General features: G+C 40.6%; 1 protein-coding gene across 1 annotated transcript in view; it reads left to right on the top strand.

Moving 5' to 3' along the window:
* Nucleotides 1–16,718, top strand: part of LOC145418774 (late secretory pathway protein AVL9 homolog) — a 134,381-nt gene that overhangs the window by 8,024 nt on the left and 109,639 nt on the right. Inside the window, exons 4-6 of the mRNA XM_080287108.1 lie at nucleotides 4,793–4,913; nucleotides 8,680–8,700; nucleotides 14,248–14,437. Of these exons, the coding sequence (XP_080143234.1) occupies nucleotides 4,793–4,913; nucleotides 8,680–8,700; nucleotides 14,248–14,437 (332 nt within the window). The remainder of the gene's footprint in view (nucleotides 1–4,792; nucleotides 4,914–8,679; nucleotides 8,701–14,247; nucleotides 14,438–16,718) is intronic.

Below are 16,718 nucleotides of genomic sequence, written 5' to 3'. Positions count from 1 at the left end.
AGAATCAATGAGAAAAATAGAGGAGCATTCCGGTGGGACATGTACCTACCCTATCAGAAAGTAACACCAAACAGGCCCTCCCAAAATTAAATGAAGAGTGTTTACTAGTGCTAAAACAGCGTAACACAATAAACATGTACCTGAAAAGACTTTAAAGCTGTTATAAAGAGCTGCAACACCAAAAATCCTTACCAGAAATAAAGTGAAGACTGGTTTGAGTGGCAAGTGAAGGTGTGTTGAGGGTAGATGGGCTAGTTACTAGGTGACATGGGCCTCTCTGGGGAAGCCCCATCACCTATGCCGAAGCCCTCGAAGTTGAACTCAGGCTCCAGCGCCTCCACTTCCTCTCTGTCCACTTCTCCTCCTTCATCCACCCCTGTTGGCACGTCCAAGTCCTGCAGAATAGCAGCCACATTCTGTCTCTCATGAAAATATCGTGTGATCCGGGCTTGTCTGTGCTCCTTTATGTTTCTGTTGTAGACGGCCATCACTTGAGACTTTAGATCACTCAAGGTCGATAGGATGTCGGTAGCCTTAGGCGTAGTCCTGGTGTATGCATCATTGGTGGTTGCCATGTCGGTTATGGTGGACAGGGTGGTCGCAAGATGGCCGCCAACAAATGAGCATTGGTATGTGTTGTCGGCTGCCGGCTGGGAGCATCGAATTGTGGGTGAAATTCGCGAATTGTGAGACAATTCGGAAACTTTTTTCTTGCACGAAAAACGAGGCGTCAAAGTAGAATGTGTCCAAATATGAGGACTTACTATATATATAGGCCTATATATATATATATATAGTAAGACCTCACTATAAATGACTAATTGGGGCCCAAGCCAGTCCGAAAAATGCAAAATCCCGATAAAAGCGACATCCGGACTTCCCGTTGCTAACCCGGACTTTTTCCGATATATCAGACATTAGTCCGGATCACACAAACAGTTTTTAAACTGTTTTGACTATCATTGTGGTACTGTACTGTGTTATAACTTCACTACATTAATTAAATGGTATATGGTAAGCCCTTAATTCACGCGAACTTTTTTCACGCAATTTTGGTTATCCACAAATTTTTCGTACAATAATTAAAACATAAAATTATAGTATTCAAATAAATAATCTTAATATACAAGAGAAATAAATAAAATATAAAAATGCCTACCTGCTGCCCATGTGCATACATGTGTGTGTGTGTGTGTGTGTGTGTGTGTGGGAGGTCGGTCTACCATGCACCACACAGTCAGTTTGAATCCGACGGTCGAAATATGCGTGACTTGCGAATCGTTATTTGTGGCTTATTTTTCTGCCTTCCAGTGATTGCTTACCTTGTCTGCCAACATGGGGCCTAAGCGTAGTGCTAGTGATGCATTTGGTAACACACCAAAACGGACTAGTAAAGTGATGTTGCTAAGTGTTGGGCAAACTTAATGGAGGAATATTGGCGACAATTCTCCGTCAGGACGATTCCTTGTCATTTATTTACATACCAGTTTATTTAGCAAGTACAGTACACTAGTTTTTTACTTATATGAGTTATAAAATCCCCCTGAAAATTAGTTACTAAAGTATTAATTAATCAGTAATAAGTATATTTATAGAATGACAGGAAATCGTCCATGTTTTGATGGTGAATTGACTTTGTGGTGAATTGTCTTGGAACCGTGTGTTTCGGGTGAGTCAACTGTTTTTACAATAAAGATGGCAGAACGTAGCATACGGGAGGCAGTGAGGGCTAGTGCACCAGACTGTGCTGAAGTGTCTCCACCTACTCATGTGAACTGGCTCGGAACCGTATGTTTGGGGTGAATGAGTCAACTGTTTGGACAATAAAGAAGGCAGAATGTAGCATATGGGAGGAGTGAGGGCTTGTGCACCAGACTGTTGAAGTGTCTCCACCTACGCCTGTGCTTGTCAGGTTTCAGTGTTAAATTTCTTACATTTTTGTTGTTTTTCATACTGTATGCTAGTTTATAAGGTGTATGTAGTGCATCAACAGTATTATTCAGATGTAATATACTTAGTAGACATGCATAATTATGTGCACACAAGGGCAGAACATATACGTGAATTTACCACATACGCGAAGGGGCTGGGAACGTAACCCTCGCGTGAATTAAGGGCTTACCTGTAATTATACTGTACTGTACACTAATAAACATGTCTTTTATTTACCTTATTGTGGTGAACATAGCTGAAGTGGTCAGGCAGTCCGGACTGCTTCTGGATTTAACAGACTTTTTCCGATATATGGGAATTTAGTCCAGTAGCTCCTCGAGTCCAGTAAAAGTGAATTCCAGTCTATTGAAGTCTGTTATATCGAAGTTTTACTGTATATCTATCTATCTGGCAATAGATAGATAGATAGACTATCTATCTATCTATCTGTCTATTTATTGCCAGATGCCATAATCCTGTAAGGGGTGGCCATTTGACTCTGATTTATTGATTTTACGGGGAGGGGCACTAACCCTCCACCAACTCACTTGTTGATACGTAGGGAGCACATATGAGTTGGTTATGTGGTTACCACCCAGCGTTGTAAATGGTTTCTTGGCTTACAGGAAACCATTTGGCTTGTCACTCAGTGTAAAGCCACCTGTAAAGGAAAGAAGAGCAATAAGAAGTGACAGGAAAGATGGGAGATATAAGAAGAGAGGAGGGCAGGCACAGAAAAAGAATGATAAAGGCTAAGGAAGAAGTAGGCAGCACTACATCAAGTGAGTGGATGATGGTCGCCACCATTTACCACCAATATATATATATATATATATATATATATATATATATATATATATATATATATATATATATACAGTACCCTTGTGTCCAACATGCGTTTGTCCAGCATGATTCGCGTCCAGCATGAAGAGCAAAAAATTAGTACGATTTAATACGATTTAAGTACTGTAAAACGGGTGCGTGAGCATAACACGGACGGAGCTCCGAGAAGTGGGCGAAATCCGCAGAGTTCACCTCTAGCACGATCACCCCCGGTCCAACACGGTCATACTGGACATTCCTGTGACGCTGACAGCCAATCAAAACTTCTGATCAAGTAGACTCCCCTGCCCGCTATCGTGACGTGATCGTGATGTCGCCCAATAAAAAACGCTTCTGCTCTCACGTGATGTTTTGTTTAAATTTCTCCTGCCACAGCGCCACTCAGTCGCATAATTCGCATTGGAAGGTGCTTTTTTCTCGCTGCATTTTCTGGCCTTGCTACTGCATTTTACCCTGCTCACAATGCCTAGGAAGCCTTCTGAGAACCCCCAAGAAGCAGCAGCACCTCCCTCAGGCCACCAATCTAGAAATCATCGAGAGGAAGAAGAAAGGGGGGAAGAAAGTGGACATCGCCAAGGCCTACGACATGAATGAAGCCAGCGTGAGGACCATAATTAAAAACCAAGACAAGATCCTGGCAGCAGTGAAGGCTTACGGATAGGACAGGCAGAAGCAGGACTTTCCATGGATGTGGACGAGGATAGTGATTCTGGGTGTGATTTTGAAGGATTTATGAGGGAGGTTGAGGAGGAGCAGCAGCCATTAACCACTAGTGACACCAGCAGCCATCCTCCGGGGACACAGTAGGTCTACCTACAGCCTCGGATACCACCTTCCATTCCCAAGAAGCCCACCAACTCTATCCTAAAAGGTTAGTTATCATTCATAGTACTATATCATTCATTATAATTACAGCAGTACTAATATATGTATAGGTATATGGTAGGTATATAGGGTGACTTTTCTTAGGGTTGCTGACATAATTCATTTTTCCCCATAAGCTCTGTTGTTTGTCCAACACGTTTTTGGTCCAACATGGGACCCATGCATGACAATATTTCCGTGTTGGACGCGAGGGTACTGTATATATATACGGTACTACTTCTTCCTTAGCCTTTATCATTGTTTTTCTGTGCCTGCCCTCCTCTCTTCTTATATCTCCCATCTTTCCTGTCACTTCATATTGCTCTTCTTTCCTTTACAGGTGGCTTTACATTGAGTGACAAGCCAAATGGTTTCATGTAAGCCAAGAAACCATTTACAACGCTGGGTGGTAACCATATAACCAACCCATACATGCTCCCTACATGTCAACAAGTGGGTTGATGGAGGGTTAGCATCCCTTCCCATAAAACCAATAACTCAAAGTCAAATGGCCACCCCTTACGGGATTATGGTGTCTGGCAATAGATAGATAGATATAAGTGGTAGGTAAGGACGCTCACCATCCACTCACTCGATGTAGTGCTGCTCTCAGGTGTCTGCCCTTTCCTCTCCTCCCTCCATTCTCTCCTTGCATTTCTTTCTTAACTTTATTCTTTGCACTTCCTTCTTCCTACAGGTGACTTTACACTCCCTCTTTTGTCTTTCTGTCCTTCATTCTTTCCTTTTCCTTCTGCCTATGGGTGACTCAGCACTGAGTGACAAGCCAGATGGTTTCCTGTACACCAGGAAACCATTTACTACGCTGAATGGTAACCATATAACCAAATTGTGGCGCTTGGTGGTTTAGTGGGTAATTACAGCGCTCGAATCGGATTGAGCCGGTGAAGGTTAATATCCAAGGGGTGGTTGGGGTTATTGCTCACATAATTCCACTCAGGGATGAGTGAGGCTGGTCACTCTCATCTTAAATGTCAGGATCAACTTGCCTAGCCCCGGGCTCCTACGCTCCTCATGGGACAGTGTAGGATTGGATGATGGATGGATGGATGGATACAGTGTATATATATATATATATATATATATATATATATATATATACATATATTTATATAAAATATTTTCTCGATAGGAGCGCCTTCAAGTGACAACGAAAGTGTACTTTAAGGGAGCGGACTTCTCAGACGTGCAGGATCTGAAGGGCCTTTACCATGACCTCAACACAACCAACTGGCGGGACAAACTGGCCCATGGTAAGCTTATACTGTATCTGTATGGTAGAAATTATAGGTGTGTGGTGGTCTAGTGGTTAAGGCTTTGTGTTTTGATATAACCCATAAAGGAGTTTCACCTTCAGCCTTGTGACAACTGTGATGTCAGCAATTTTTATTCAGCTCTGTAAGGACCTCTTATTAAAGGGACATCGAATTAATTTTGTTCATCTTAGGAAGAACCGTGATTGTTGAAGGGATATACAATGATTTTCAGTTGACTTAGGAAGAAGCACAGTTATTGAAGGGACATATAGTTTTTATTCATTATAGGAAGGATCTCTGTTATTGAAGGGAGTACTGAAAGCTAATAGTCATCATTAACCCCTATAGATTGCAAATCTCCCAGTCCCCCCATCCCTAGAACAGCAAAAACTGTCTGATTTTTAAACTTTCACCAAGGTAAACAATTTTCTTCATGTTTCAAGAGCTCAGATTTACACACCTGAAAACGTATGTTTCACTCTCATTTGAATTACAGTCACCTCAATATCGACTTTAAAAGAATGCCAAAAATAAAAATTTTTAACCCCTTGTGAATAGTGAGCGAAAAAAAAATGCACCAAAGTAAATTTTGGTCTTATAGATATGAAGAGCTTGATTTTGCACACCAGAAAAATGTATATTTCACTCTCATTTGTGTGATGGTTTCAGCACAATTGACCTAAAAAATTTAAGAAAAGTCATTCCTCACTATGAGTGAGAATGGGACGTCCTTGGGGCATAGGGAGGTGGAGGGAGTGTGGAGGAACATCAGGATGTGGGGGAAAAAAAGGGAATACATCTGCCACACACACCCATTATGGTCTGGAGGGGGTTTGGGGGTAGTTTGGGTGAGAGGGGACTGAGAATACAGGATTCAGTAGGGCAAAGTAAGGTGGAGAAATGGCCTGGGGAGGGGGGGGAGGTCCCCATACCTGGGAATGGGGCCGGATCATGCCTCCCACCACCTGATCTCTTAGTTCCCATTGGCCAGGTCCCATATACGTCATAAAAGAGGCAGTGCTTCCTACTGTCAGTTTTTGGTAGCCTGTGTACTATCGACAGCCATTGGACTTTATGCCAGATATTCTGTAACTGATGTTTGACAGCCATAGGTCTCTAGGGATTAACTACTTTGATTATGGAGGTACCCCCTAAGTTAAAATACAGGAGTTGGATGCCACCAAGCTTAGGCTAAACTGTATCTGTCTGTTGCAGTTCAAAAAAGTCACTCCTAAGCTGAATGAAATGATCTGGAGGTGGCAAGAATATTGTAAAAAGTGTCATCAAATTCACTGCTCATGCAGTACTGATCAGGTGCAAGTGATTGATCATCATTGGCTTAAACATCTTGTCTGATTAGTCCAGCTCCAGGCCTCTGTGCTTTGATAGGACAGTAAAGGATTGGATGATAGATGGGTTAGATTGATAGATAGTGAAGTTTTGTTTAATATGAAGACATGGTAGTTTTGACCAGGTACGAATTGAGATGGAACATGAATGATATATGCACAGGTATCTGTATTCTTCATTTCTAGTTGTTTGATTATTAAGTTAAAGTAAAATTAACACCGATATTAAATTTAAGATTGCTCATGATTCATTATAAAGTTGTCTTGAGGTCTACAATGAGTGTTTTTTGTACTTTCAGCCTCTCATTCATAAACCAGAAACATGTCCCAATTAAAGTTACTCTCCTTAAAATAGCATTTTGCCTGCACACATCGTTGACTTGGAGTGAGGTATGGCTGTATATGTGTACATTGATGAGGTGAGGAGGAAAGAGAGGGAGGGTTTGGAGAGGGTAGGGAAGCATTGAATCAGTATCTCAGGTAGACCCGGTTGTGCCTGGTTGTCTAGTGCCCCATTTAGAGTTACATTTGTTCAGTCAGCAAAAGGTGACTGGAAATATTTTGATCATGCCACCAAAGGGAGTAGACTGGTCATCTATCCTTAACTCCTTAACTCTGAGGATTATTATTATTGTTATGTTTAGAGGTTGGAAAGCAAAAGACCAAAGAGGTGTATGTGAGTAAGGTGAAGAGGAGAGGGAGGGGGAGGCCAAGGATGAGATGGAGGGATGGAATGGAGAGGCACATGAGAGAGGGGGGGGTGACCTGGGAGCATGGCAGTGAAATTGCGGGGGACTGGGTGACATGGAGGCGATGTGTTTGTGGCCACCCCTCACGAGATTGAGGTGTCTGGCAATAGATAGGTAGAGATAGATAGATAGATTATATATATATATATACATTACCCCAAAAGTTTTATGTAGCATAGGAATTATGTGTTGTAATGAAGGGGTTAATTTGAATTATATCTAACCCCATCAGTTAAAAAAGTCTCTCCCTTTTAAGTATTATCACCAGGCATTGGCACAAAAAGACTATTCTTTTTACTCTAATTTGGCTGAAAATTCCTACCTCCCCATCTTGAATAGTGAGTTGTAAGAACAGACTGACACTAGAATATGATGCTAGTCTCAAAGAAGTGCTCTGGAAGCATTTAAAGGTGTTTCATTATCGTTTTTGGTCTGGAAGGCTCCATCATGCTTGCATGCATTGGCCTTGATCACCTAATAGCAGCTGTCCATGCTGCTTGATCTCTGGCAGCTTCCCTATTTAGTCCCTTAACCCAGAGGTCACACTCAGTGACCTTGTCCCCGATCTTTTTCGGTCTGCCTCTCACTACCCTGCCCCCATCATTAACACTTCTCACTTTCTGCACCCAATTATTAACCCCCCATCCTCTCCACATGCCCGAACCATCTCAGTCTACCTCTTCTCACCACAACACCAATACTCTCCAGTCCCATCCTACCTCTCAAGTCGTCCATCGTAAACCTAGCTCCCCCAGGCCTTGCACTCAAGGACACACTGCACATCCACCTAATCACTGCCATTTCTGTATGTTTGAGCCGTCAAATATCCTCTTCCTTTACTGCCCAGGTCTCACTACCATACAGCATTACACTTCTAACACATGCCGAATACAAGGATCCCTTAGCATGGAGGGAGAGCCCTCTCAGTGTCAGGAAAGACAACAGCTTACTAAACTTCTTCCTACCACTGCTTACTCTAGCCACAGAGCTAACTCCTGCCCCACCTCCAATGCATAACTTGTCTCCCAAATAACAAAACTCCTCCACACACTCAAGAGACTCACCAGCAAGTCTCATGTAATGCCACTCAGGGATGAGTGAGGCTGGTCTTACTCATCGTAAAAGTCAGGACCAACTTACCGAGCCCCGGGCTCCTACGCTTCTTTTGGGACAACACAGGATTGGATGATGGATGGATGGAATAATGCCTAGGTGGTTTCTCATATATTGAAACAGTACTTCCCTAATCATGCAGGGTAAGATTCATTCACATCCAGCAGTTCATTTATATTTCCACAAGTGTTTCTGATTAAAACAACTATTGCATACTACAGTCCACCAGGAATAGTCAGAATTAGGGTATCATCTTTATCCTACTTAACCCTTTACCCTATTTTGATCTGGCTGACACCAGTTTTACATGCCACAGGGAATCTCTGGAGGGCTAAGGGTTAAGAAGCTACTACAGTATATCTTTCGCTGACCCCTCAAACCCCAGGGGAAGCTGTGGCCATTTTACCCCAGCAGATATCATATATTTTTACTTGCCAGTGGGAAAACTCCTGAGGTCTGAGTGTTAAGTATTTGTCATGTAAAGAATATCAGATTGTAGCTGTTTATCAAATATCTACATGTACAGTGATTGAAATTTTGCTTCCCTGCTAGTTGATCATGAGGACAAATATGGTAAGGGAGGAGCTTCTCACACCAGTTTTTATGCATGATCTGTGCATGATACCTAGCTTTCCAGCTTCATAAAGGTCTGTGTTGTAATGCTGTAAATCATCACTATATGTCACAGTGTATAAGTGGACTTATTAACCCTTCATCACAATGATGTTTTTTATTTTACTTGCAGTCTCTAGATGAATTTTAAGTGAGATTTTGCAAACTGTAGGGGTTACAAATACCAGAAGGCTTCATGAATCCGTTCAGTACCAGAGGCTGTTTTTAAGTTGAAAAAATATCATTGAGGGGTAGGAAGAATAAATTAGAGATACTGTCCTCAACCTGGAAGGATTAAAGAACATTGTACAGTCAGTCTACATTGGAAGCCTAGGTTCTTTATGGGAAATATAGATATATTTTTTTAAGTGAAGGGTCTTTATTTGAGACTTGTTTGTGTTTTAAGATTTTGATAACAAAAACACAACAGTTATGCATTTTGTAACTTCAAAGCAACTTTATAATGAATCTCAAACAACTTGAAATGAAGAGGATGTATTATATCATCAGCAACATAATTTAAACAGTGTTAAACAGAGACTGATTGAACAGTACAGGTAATTAACCCACAAAATCTGTTGACTTCATTTTTCATTATGTTCTTACTACCACCATAAAGTGTTAAATTTTGAAGCTCTTTGTGGTAATGGTGTTAGTGTGGGCAATATCTAATCTCTCTAGTTCAGATATTCTCTCCCAGGTTTAAATACATGTAAAGTTAGCAAGCATAACTTGAAAAGTACATCATCACAGTGAAGGGGCAAAATATATATACTGTACAGTATGGATGTGTATGTTGAACAGAGAAAGAGTGAGAGTGTGATTGTACAGTATATTATCTTAAGAAGCTGTTGTTGCTTACATTGTGGCTTATGTAATATATCTACAACAGGAAGCTTATATCACTACTCAGACTCCCCGCATCAGAAAATGATAAAGACAGTAAAGCAGTTCCTTGCTAGAGGTTGTTATTTTCCCACATCCCAGGGATATCCATTGTTTTGTTCTTTCTACCTCCTGATGATTGTAATTAAAGTTAGGAAAGACCTCTCTTATGGAAGGGATTAATGAAGAGGATATCTAACCCTTCCAGATAGAAAAGTCTCATAACCTGAGTAAAATCATCTGGATATGAGGGAAATGAAATGGTAAATACATCATCGTACACCATTTAACAGTACAGGGGTCTTGTTTGGCGAGCCACAGCTTGCAAATGCGAGTATTTTTTCGCATTGGTGAACAGATATTACATTCAAGTCGCGTTTTGGCATGGAGAAAATACATCCACTTCAAAACCCAGTAAACAGCAAAATAAGTAAATCTCACATAAAGGAACAAAAAAGCACGTTGTGATCAATTATTAAGTCTTTCCTTGTTGCCATTGTGAATGTTTCAAACCTCATTATGTGATTCTAATCATCACAATGTGTAAATAAATAAATATATTTATTTCTTGTAAAATATTTCACCTCGTAGTCAGTTTGGCTACTAAAAATTTATTTGGCATGTAAATCTGAAACCTTAGGAGCCAAATGGCTCGCAACCATCGGCAGTTAGCAAGAGCCCTGCAGTAGCCTAGGGGTTAACCCATTCACCATGAAGACCTCCCTCCCTCCAGTTGCCTAATGATTTTATTCAGCTTAGGATAGGCTTTTCAAGTTGGAGGGAGTAGATCCAGCCTTAACTCCTAAAGGGCGGTCAACGTTGCCGAACATCCGCTAAGGAAAGGGCGGTTGAAGATCTGGAACGCATTCCTATTCTGCGAGCTCATTATATGAAACAAATGGGAGATATGGCAACAGTGCCTGTTAGGATGTGAATATATCTCATGACACCACCTTGAGCCCCTTCCAGTTGATGCAAGTGGCTATAAACAACAGAGGAGGTGTGTTGTGTGCAAGAATTCAGCGAGATGCCTAGGTAAACACAGACATGTGACTACATGGTTCCCTGAGTGTGGTCTGGGTCTCTGTATCAAATGCTTTACAGAACACTCCACACTAAAGACATATTAGTGTGAACAGTTGTAATACACATTTGAACATAATAATTACATACATAAGATTTTAACTGTAGAGATGCAAGATAAGAAAAATTTTATAATATAGTGTGCAGTGTTCACAGTGCACCATGAAGACACAGAACAGTGTACATAATGTAAAAATAATATAACTTAGTCTGCTGTTACAAATAAGAGCAGAAAACAAGACTCTCTACCTGTCTGCTGACAGTCATGTGCCACTGAGAGTGACCTTGACACGCCACCACCCTTCTCACCACCACCCAGCCCGTGCTCAATTTGAAGAGAGTAGCATCAAGTTCTTTGTATTTTCTGCTATTTATATCTATTTATGCATGTTTTGCCTGATTTCATAACACCTTAATTTTTTTCCAAAATAATCTCTCCCACATGGATGTAAAATTGGAAAGTAGCCAGCTTTTTAAAGGTTAATAAACGCATTCCATATGACTCTAGAAGCCTCATTAAGTTAAATAAAATTGTCTTGTACCAGTAAGAAACAAAAGGGACATCATTGGAATTCAAAGGGTTAAGTCCAGGTTAATTAAAAAAAGAAAGAAACAAAGAAAATTATATATAAATTGCCATTGCCACCAGTAAAGTCAATCCATTACTTTTTCCTGAAGTTACTGTAATGTACTGTACTCTTTTCACCTTACCTTGGCCTAATTTTTTATTCTTTTGCCACTGTTTTCTCATGGCTCATGGCAAAATAATAATATTACTCTGCATCCTTTCCATAGCACCTCCTTGACACTAGCAATATATTCTAGTGTTAATCGCTTGTCACAAGAATTCAAGAAGGAGAGATAGCAGTTCTAGACCAAGTTAAAGTAAGAAGAGTTTAGTTATGTGGAAATAGTTGTGATATTTTGAAACACATTCCTGGGTTGTAATGAGGTCTTCCTGCGTGAATGTGTGATACAGCTATCATTATCTTGGCTGCTATTATCTCTGTCTGTTTGCTATACTGTATATACAGTATATACTGTATCTATACAAAGTTACCTTATTCCCAGAAGGGGTGGCCACAGACAAATTGCCTTCATATAACCCTCTCCTCTGAGCTTAGGCTCTCCCCTCAACTCACACCACTCTCATTCCTGTGCCTCTCCACCCCATCCTTGGTCTCCCCCTCAGCCTCACTCACATACATGAAAGCTATGCTGAAAAGGATTTATTTATACAGCAGTATTTTTTTTTTTTTTTTTTTTTTTTTTTTTTTTTAAAATAAATAATGAGTGTAGATGGAAAAGATTTTAAAAGTAACAAAAGTTATTAGAAATTAATATTTCCAACGGTACTTTTAAAGTGTCATATATATCATTTTCATTCATTCATCATCAAATCCAGTATGATGAATGAATGAAAATGATATACAGTACATGACACTTTAAAAGCACCATTGAATATCCATCCATCATCCAATCCTACATTGCCCCAAGAGAAGCGTAGGAGCCCAGGGCTAGGCAGTTGGTCCCGACATTTAAGATGAAAGTGACCAGCCTCACTTAGCCCTGAGTGGCAATACATGAGCAATCAACTTCAACTACCCCTTGGATATAAACCTTCACCAGCTAACTGCAGTGCTATATATAAACATACAGTCTTTCCCAGAATTCAATCATATAAATCTGTCTTGATAAGTAAGTGTCTGCACTTTAATTTAACTAAAGTGCTGACACTGTGTTTCAGTTGCATGATAGAAAGCTACAGACTGCAGAGAAAGTTGATTTAGGATTAGTTTTATACATTGGTAGTGAATGAAGGAAAAGTAAATGTATTGTTTTGTAAAAGAAATAAAATATCATTGGGGAAATAGGAGAGATTACAACCCACAAATTTGATGTGTGGTATACAATGCAGAGTAGCAGGAGAGAGCAGGGGAGAAAATAGGAGCGCATGTTGGTGTTGCCTTTTTTCTTTTCCCCCTCTTAATTTGTGTGTGTGTTTACTTTGCCCCTTTACTGTAGGACCATTTTTTAGTATTTGTTCTTGCTACCTCTGGATTATTTTTATTCTGACTTAGAGAGGCTGAACAGAAGGGGCTAGATAAAGCCTTCATTTACCCCTTCACTACAAGGTGGGACACTGAAGAGGAGCCTACTTGTGGTGGTGCTGTGCACTCTGGGTGGAACAGCTGTGATGCCCACTTCAACCAAAGTCCCTCATGTTTCCCTGCACCTTGAAGTGGGAAGAACCCTAGTCCAACTCCGGTGAAGTGCTGTCTAACACAAGGGAGCATTGGATCCCCACACTCACACTGTTTGCACTGTACTGTACCTGTAGGACGGCCCCATAGAAGCAGTTGCCTATCTGTGGTTGATGGGTCTGATCTGGCAGACAGAAAGGAAACAATAACAACTACATGAGGGAAAGTGTTTCCAAGGCCAAGTAAAATAGTCTGATGATTGTTAGAACAGAAGAGAAAATATGTCCACAGGCAGAATGGGATGCACTTTGTTGTACTGTAGTACACAGATGTAGCATTTTTTAACCTTTCAGTCTGATGATGTATTTCTCCATTTTATTCTTGCTGTGTTCATATTCGTTTGTTCATTTTTGAAGGCTCCAACATGCTTGCATGCATCGGCCTTGGTCACCTAATGGCAGCTGTGCATGCTACTCGATCTCTGGCAGCTTTCCAGCTTAGTCCCTTATCCCTGAGGTCACACTCACTGACCTCATCCAAGGTCTTTTTCAGTCTGCCTCTCACAACCCTACCCCATCATCAACATTCCACACTTTCTGCGCCGAATTCTCATCCCTCATCCTCTCCACATGCCCAAACCATCTCAACCTACTCCTTATCACAGCACCAATACACTCCCATCCCATCCTACCCCTCAACTCTTCCATCGTAAGCATAGCCCCCCCAGGCCTCGCACTCAGGGACACACTACAAATCCACCTAATCATAGTAATTTCTTTACATTTGAGCCTGCAAATATCCTCTTCCTTTACCGCCTAGGTCTCACTACCATACAGCATTACACTCCTAACACATGCTGCATACAAAGATCTCAGCAGATTATTGTACAATATTCAATTTCTTAGTGTCCTAGCCATCAAAGGGTCAGTGTGACCTTTATATAAACCCTCCATGTCGAAAAATCTCTCCTAGGCTGCATTCATTCATAAATTGTATATTTTTCCAAGTAGCAAAGTCAGTTATTGTATGCACACTGTCCCAGTAGTAGTATTAGTGTTTGATGCTGTGAAAGTATTTGCCAGCCATTCCTATACTGTAGGTAGTTAAGAGATGTTTTTGTGCTAGTGATTCATTTATTTTGTATACTTTTCTAAGTTGCCTCCACATAAAACTCCATTCATGCTGCCCATGTATGAGTGTGTGGATGTTTATCATGCATTCTTCTGCTATAGGTAGCCATGAGATGCCTCTGTGTTAGTGAGTCACTTATTTTGTACTGGTATATTTTTCAGACCTGCATCCACATAAAACACTATTATCCACACTATTCCTGTAGGAGTGTTTGTATCTGACGCTGTGAGAGTGTTCGGACGCAATATCCTGGTGTTATTCAAGCTGGTGTTGTTGGAACGGAGGGTATTGTTCTACCACAGCCCAGTTGGTCCACTGGTACGCACAATCACCTCCCTATTGGCTCTCCTCCCAGACAACTTCCCAGCTGGCCTCGCTCACGCTGCATCCCTCAGGTGAGTCTTGGCCACATGCTTGTACATACGCAAGAGGCAACAGTTAGCATTTAAACTTTGGGTGGAAGACCATATTAAAGGTGGCAGAGGAGGCTTTGTACCACCTCTTCCTTGGTTATTCATCCTACATATTACACCTTAACATTCACTTGTATGCCAGATATTTCAGGTTGATATTGACATAGATTGCATCAGCAACATACAAGAGGATACACTATTAGGGTGTAATGTGCTGAGTAATTGGCTAAGGATGAGATGTTACAAAATCTCCAAGGTCACTTAGAAGTGGAGCCAAATTTTCATTTTTTCTTTTTTTTTCACTCAAGAATTGCAGTTACTGGATTAACTTTAGCAAGGCTGTGTAATTCATGTACCGTAAATTATTTTCAGTAAATCTTATTTTCAGTAAATCATAGCAAAAACATAGCAACTTTAATGGCGATGACAGGATAAAAGAAGAGTCCAGACCTGTTGTACTCGGCAGTGAATTCAAATTTTTGGTGGGACTCTTGAACCTCCTATGATATCAGGCCAGATTAATCTCCTCAGTCTGATGACACAATGGATTTTATTCCTGCTACTGTGAAGGTGATTTTATTCTTGCTGCTGTGAAGGTGATTTTACTCAGTTTAGGGAAGACTTTAAACTGTAGAGGTTGGATGTAGCCTTCATTAACCCCCTCTGCTACAAGAGGTCTTTTGTAAGTTAAATGAAATAATCTTGAGATGACATGAATTAACTAAAAAAAATATGCCACAGCATTGAAGGGGTTAAAGGTTAAGTAGAGGACTAAACAATTTATGTAAAAACAATTGCGTGCGTATGTTTGTTCAGTACTTTGACCACAGCATTTCAAATGAAAATTTTTATAAATATATTCAGTAGTTCAAGGAAATGTGTCTTAGTAGCATCAGCACAGTGATGTGTTATATACTGAATCCTTGCTAATTCCATAAGTAAACTCTCAGTTATCCATCGTCACAGTATCCGGCCCAGTGCAATACAGTATCTAGCACTGCGGGCTTAGCTCTATTAAAGCAATATCTGGCAAAAAAACGAGACATAACCAGCTCTTCAGTGCAATATCCACCGTCAGGGTGTATCAACTGGCACATAAACGGTAGCCAGCCAGCACTGTATTATTGTATTGTATCATTACTTTATTGTATTTTATGCTTAATTTTTATCTTCTACTCATGGGAAAGTTTTTAGGACAGAGGGTCAAGACAGGTAGTGATGCAATATTCAGCTCGTCGATGATATTGAGCCAATGGGAGTACTATGCAATATCCAGCGTTTCACATTATTCTGTGTAGGGCTTGGCTGAATTATGCTGGGTAATTGAGAGTTTACTGTATTTTATTCACCTTAGGATACACTGGAACTGGAGAACTGTACAGTAGTAAGATATAGACCTAATCAGCCCCATCAGTAGTAGAATTGAATTAAATTGTCGAGTAAAATTACATGGAGGTAGCAAGAATTAGTAAGAAGTAAGTACAGTAGACCCTGCTTATGCACAAGTTTGTATGCATGATTTCCCAGTGTGTGAAGAATAATGGTGCCAAGGATGTCATATGGGCAGGAAAAGTACTGTATTCCAATTGAATGGCATGTTGTTTACTGCATACATCATCCCTGATGGTTGAAACCGTGCACACTTTTTTTTTTTTCCATACACAGTAGACCCTCAATTTTTGCAGCTAATGTGGGTTAAGAACCACCATGTAAACATAAACATAAACCGGTCTGGGTTGATTGCTGAAGTGCTGAAGGCTTCAGGAGATACAGGAGTGAGGTTAGTAATTGATTTGATAAATATTGTTATATATGATTCTGTTGTGTGTTGTCCCAAATGATTGACTGAAGAGTATGACTGCAAATGTGTACAAGAAAAGGGTGATACCCTGGAAAGAGAAAATTTAGAGGCAGAAAACTTTTGGACCAGATAATGAAGGTAATGGAGAGAGTTCTAGAAGGTATGAGTAGAGAAAGAGTGAATATTAATTAGGTGCAGTTTGAGTTTATGCAAGGCAAAAGGAACACTGATGATATATTCATTGTTCGACAACTTCAGGAAAAATATATAGGAAAGGAAAGAAATCTGTACTTTGCTTTTTTTGATTTGGAGAAGGCCTTTGACAGTCCCTAGGGAGGTGGTGAAGTGGGTAGTGAGAAAGCTTGGGATTGAGGAGTGGCTGGTTGAGGTGGTTCTGGCTGTGTATGTGGGTGCTGGCACCCATGTGAAAGTGAATGGAGATTTGAGTGATGAGTTTTCAGT

The sequence above is a fragment of the Coenobita brevimanus genome, chromosome 116, assembly GCF_032717465.1.
Source record: "Coenobita brevimanus isolate Jiangsu-jjx chromosome 116, ASM3271746v2, whole genome shotgun sequence".
Lineage (NCBI taxonomy): Eukaryota > Metazoa > Arthropoda > Malacostraca > Decapoda > Coenobitidae > Coenobita > Coenobita brevimanus.
Note: the sequence above shows the minus strand (reverse complement) of the source record. Positions and strands in the feature narration are given on the sequence as shown.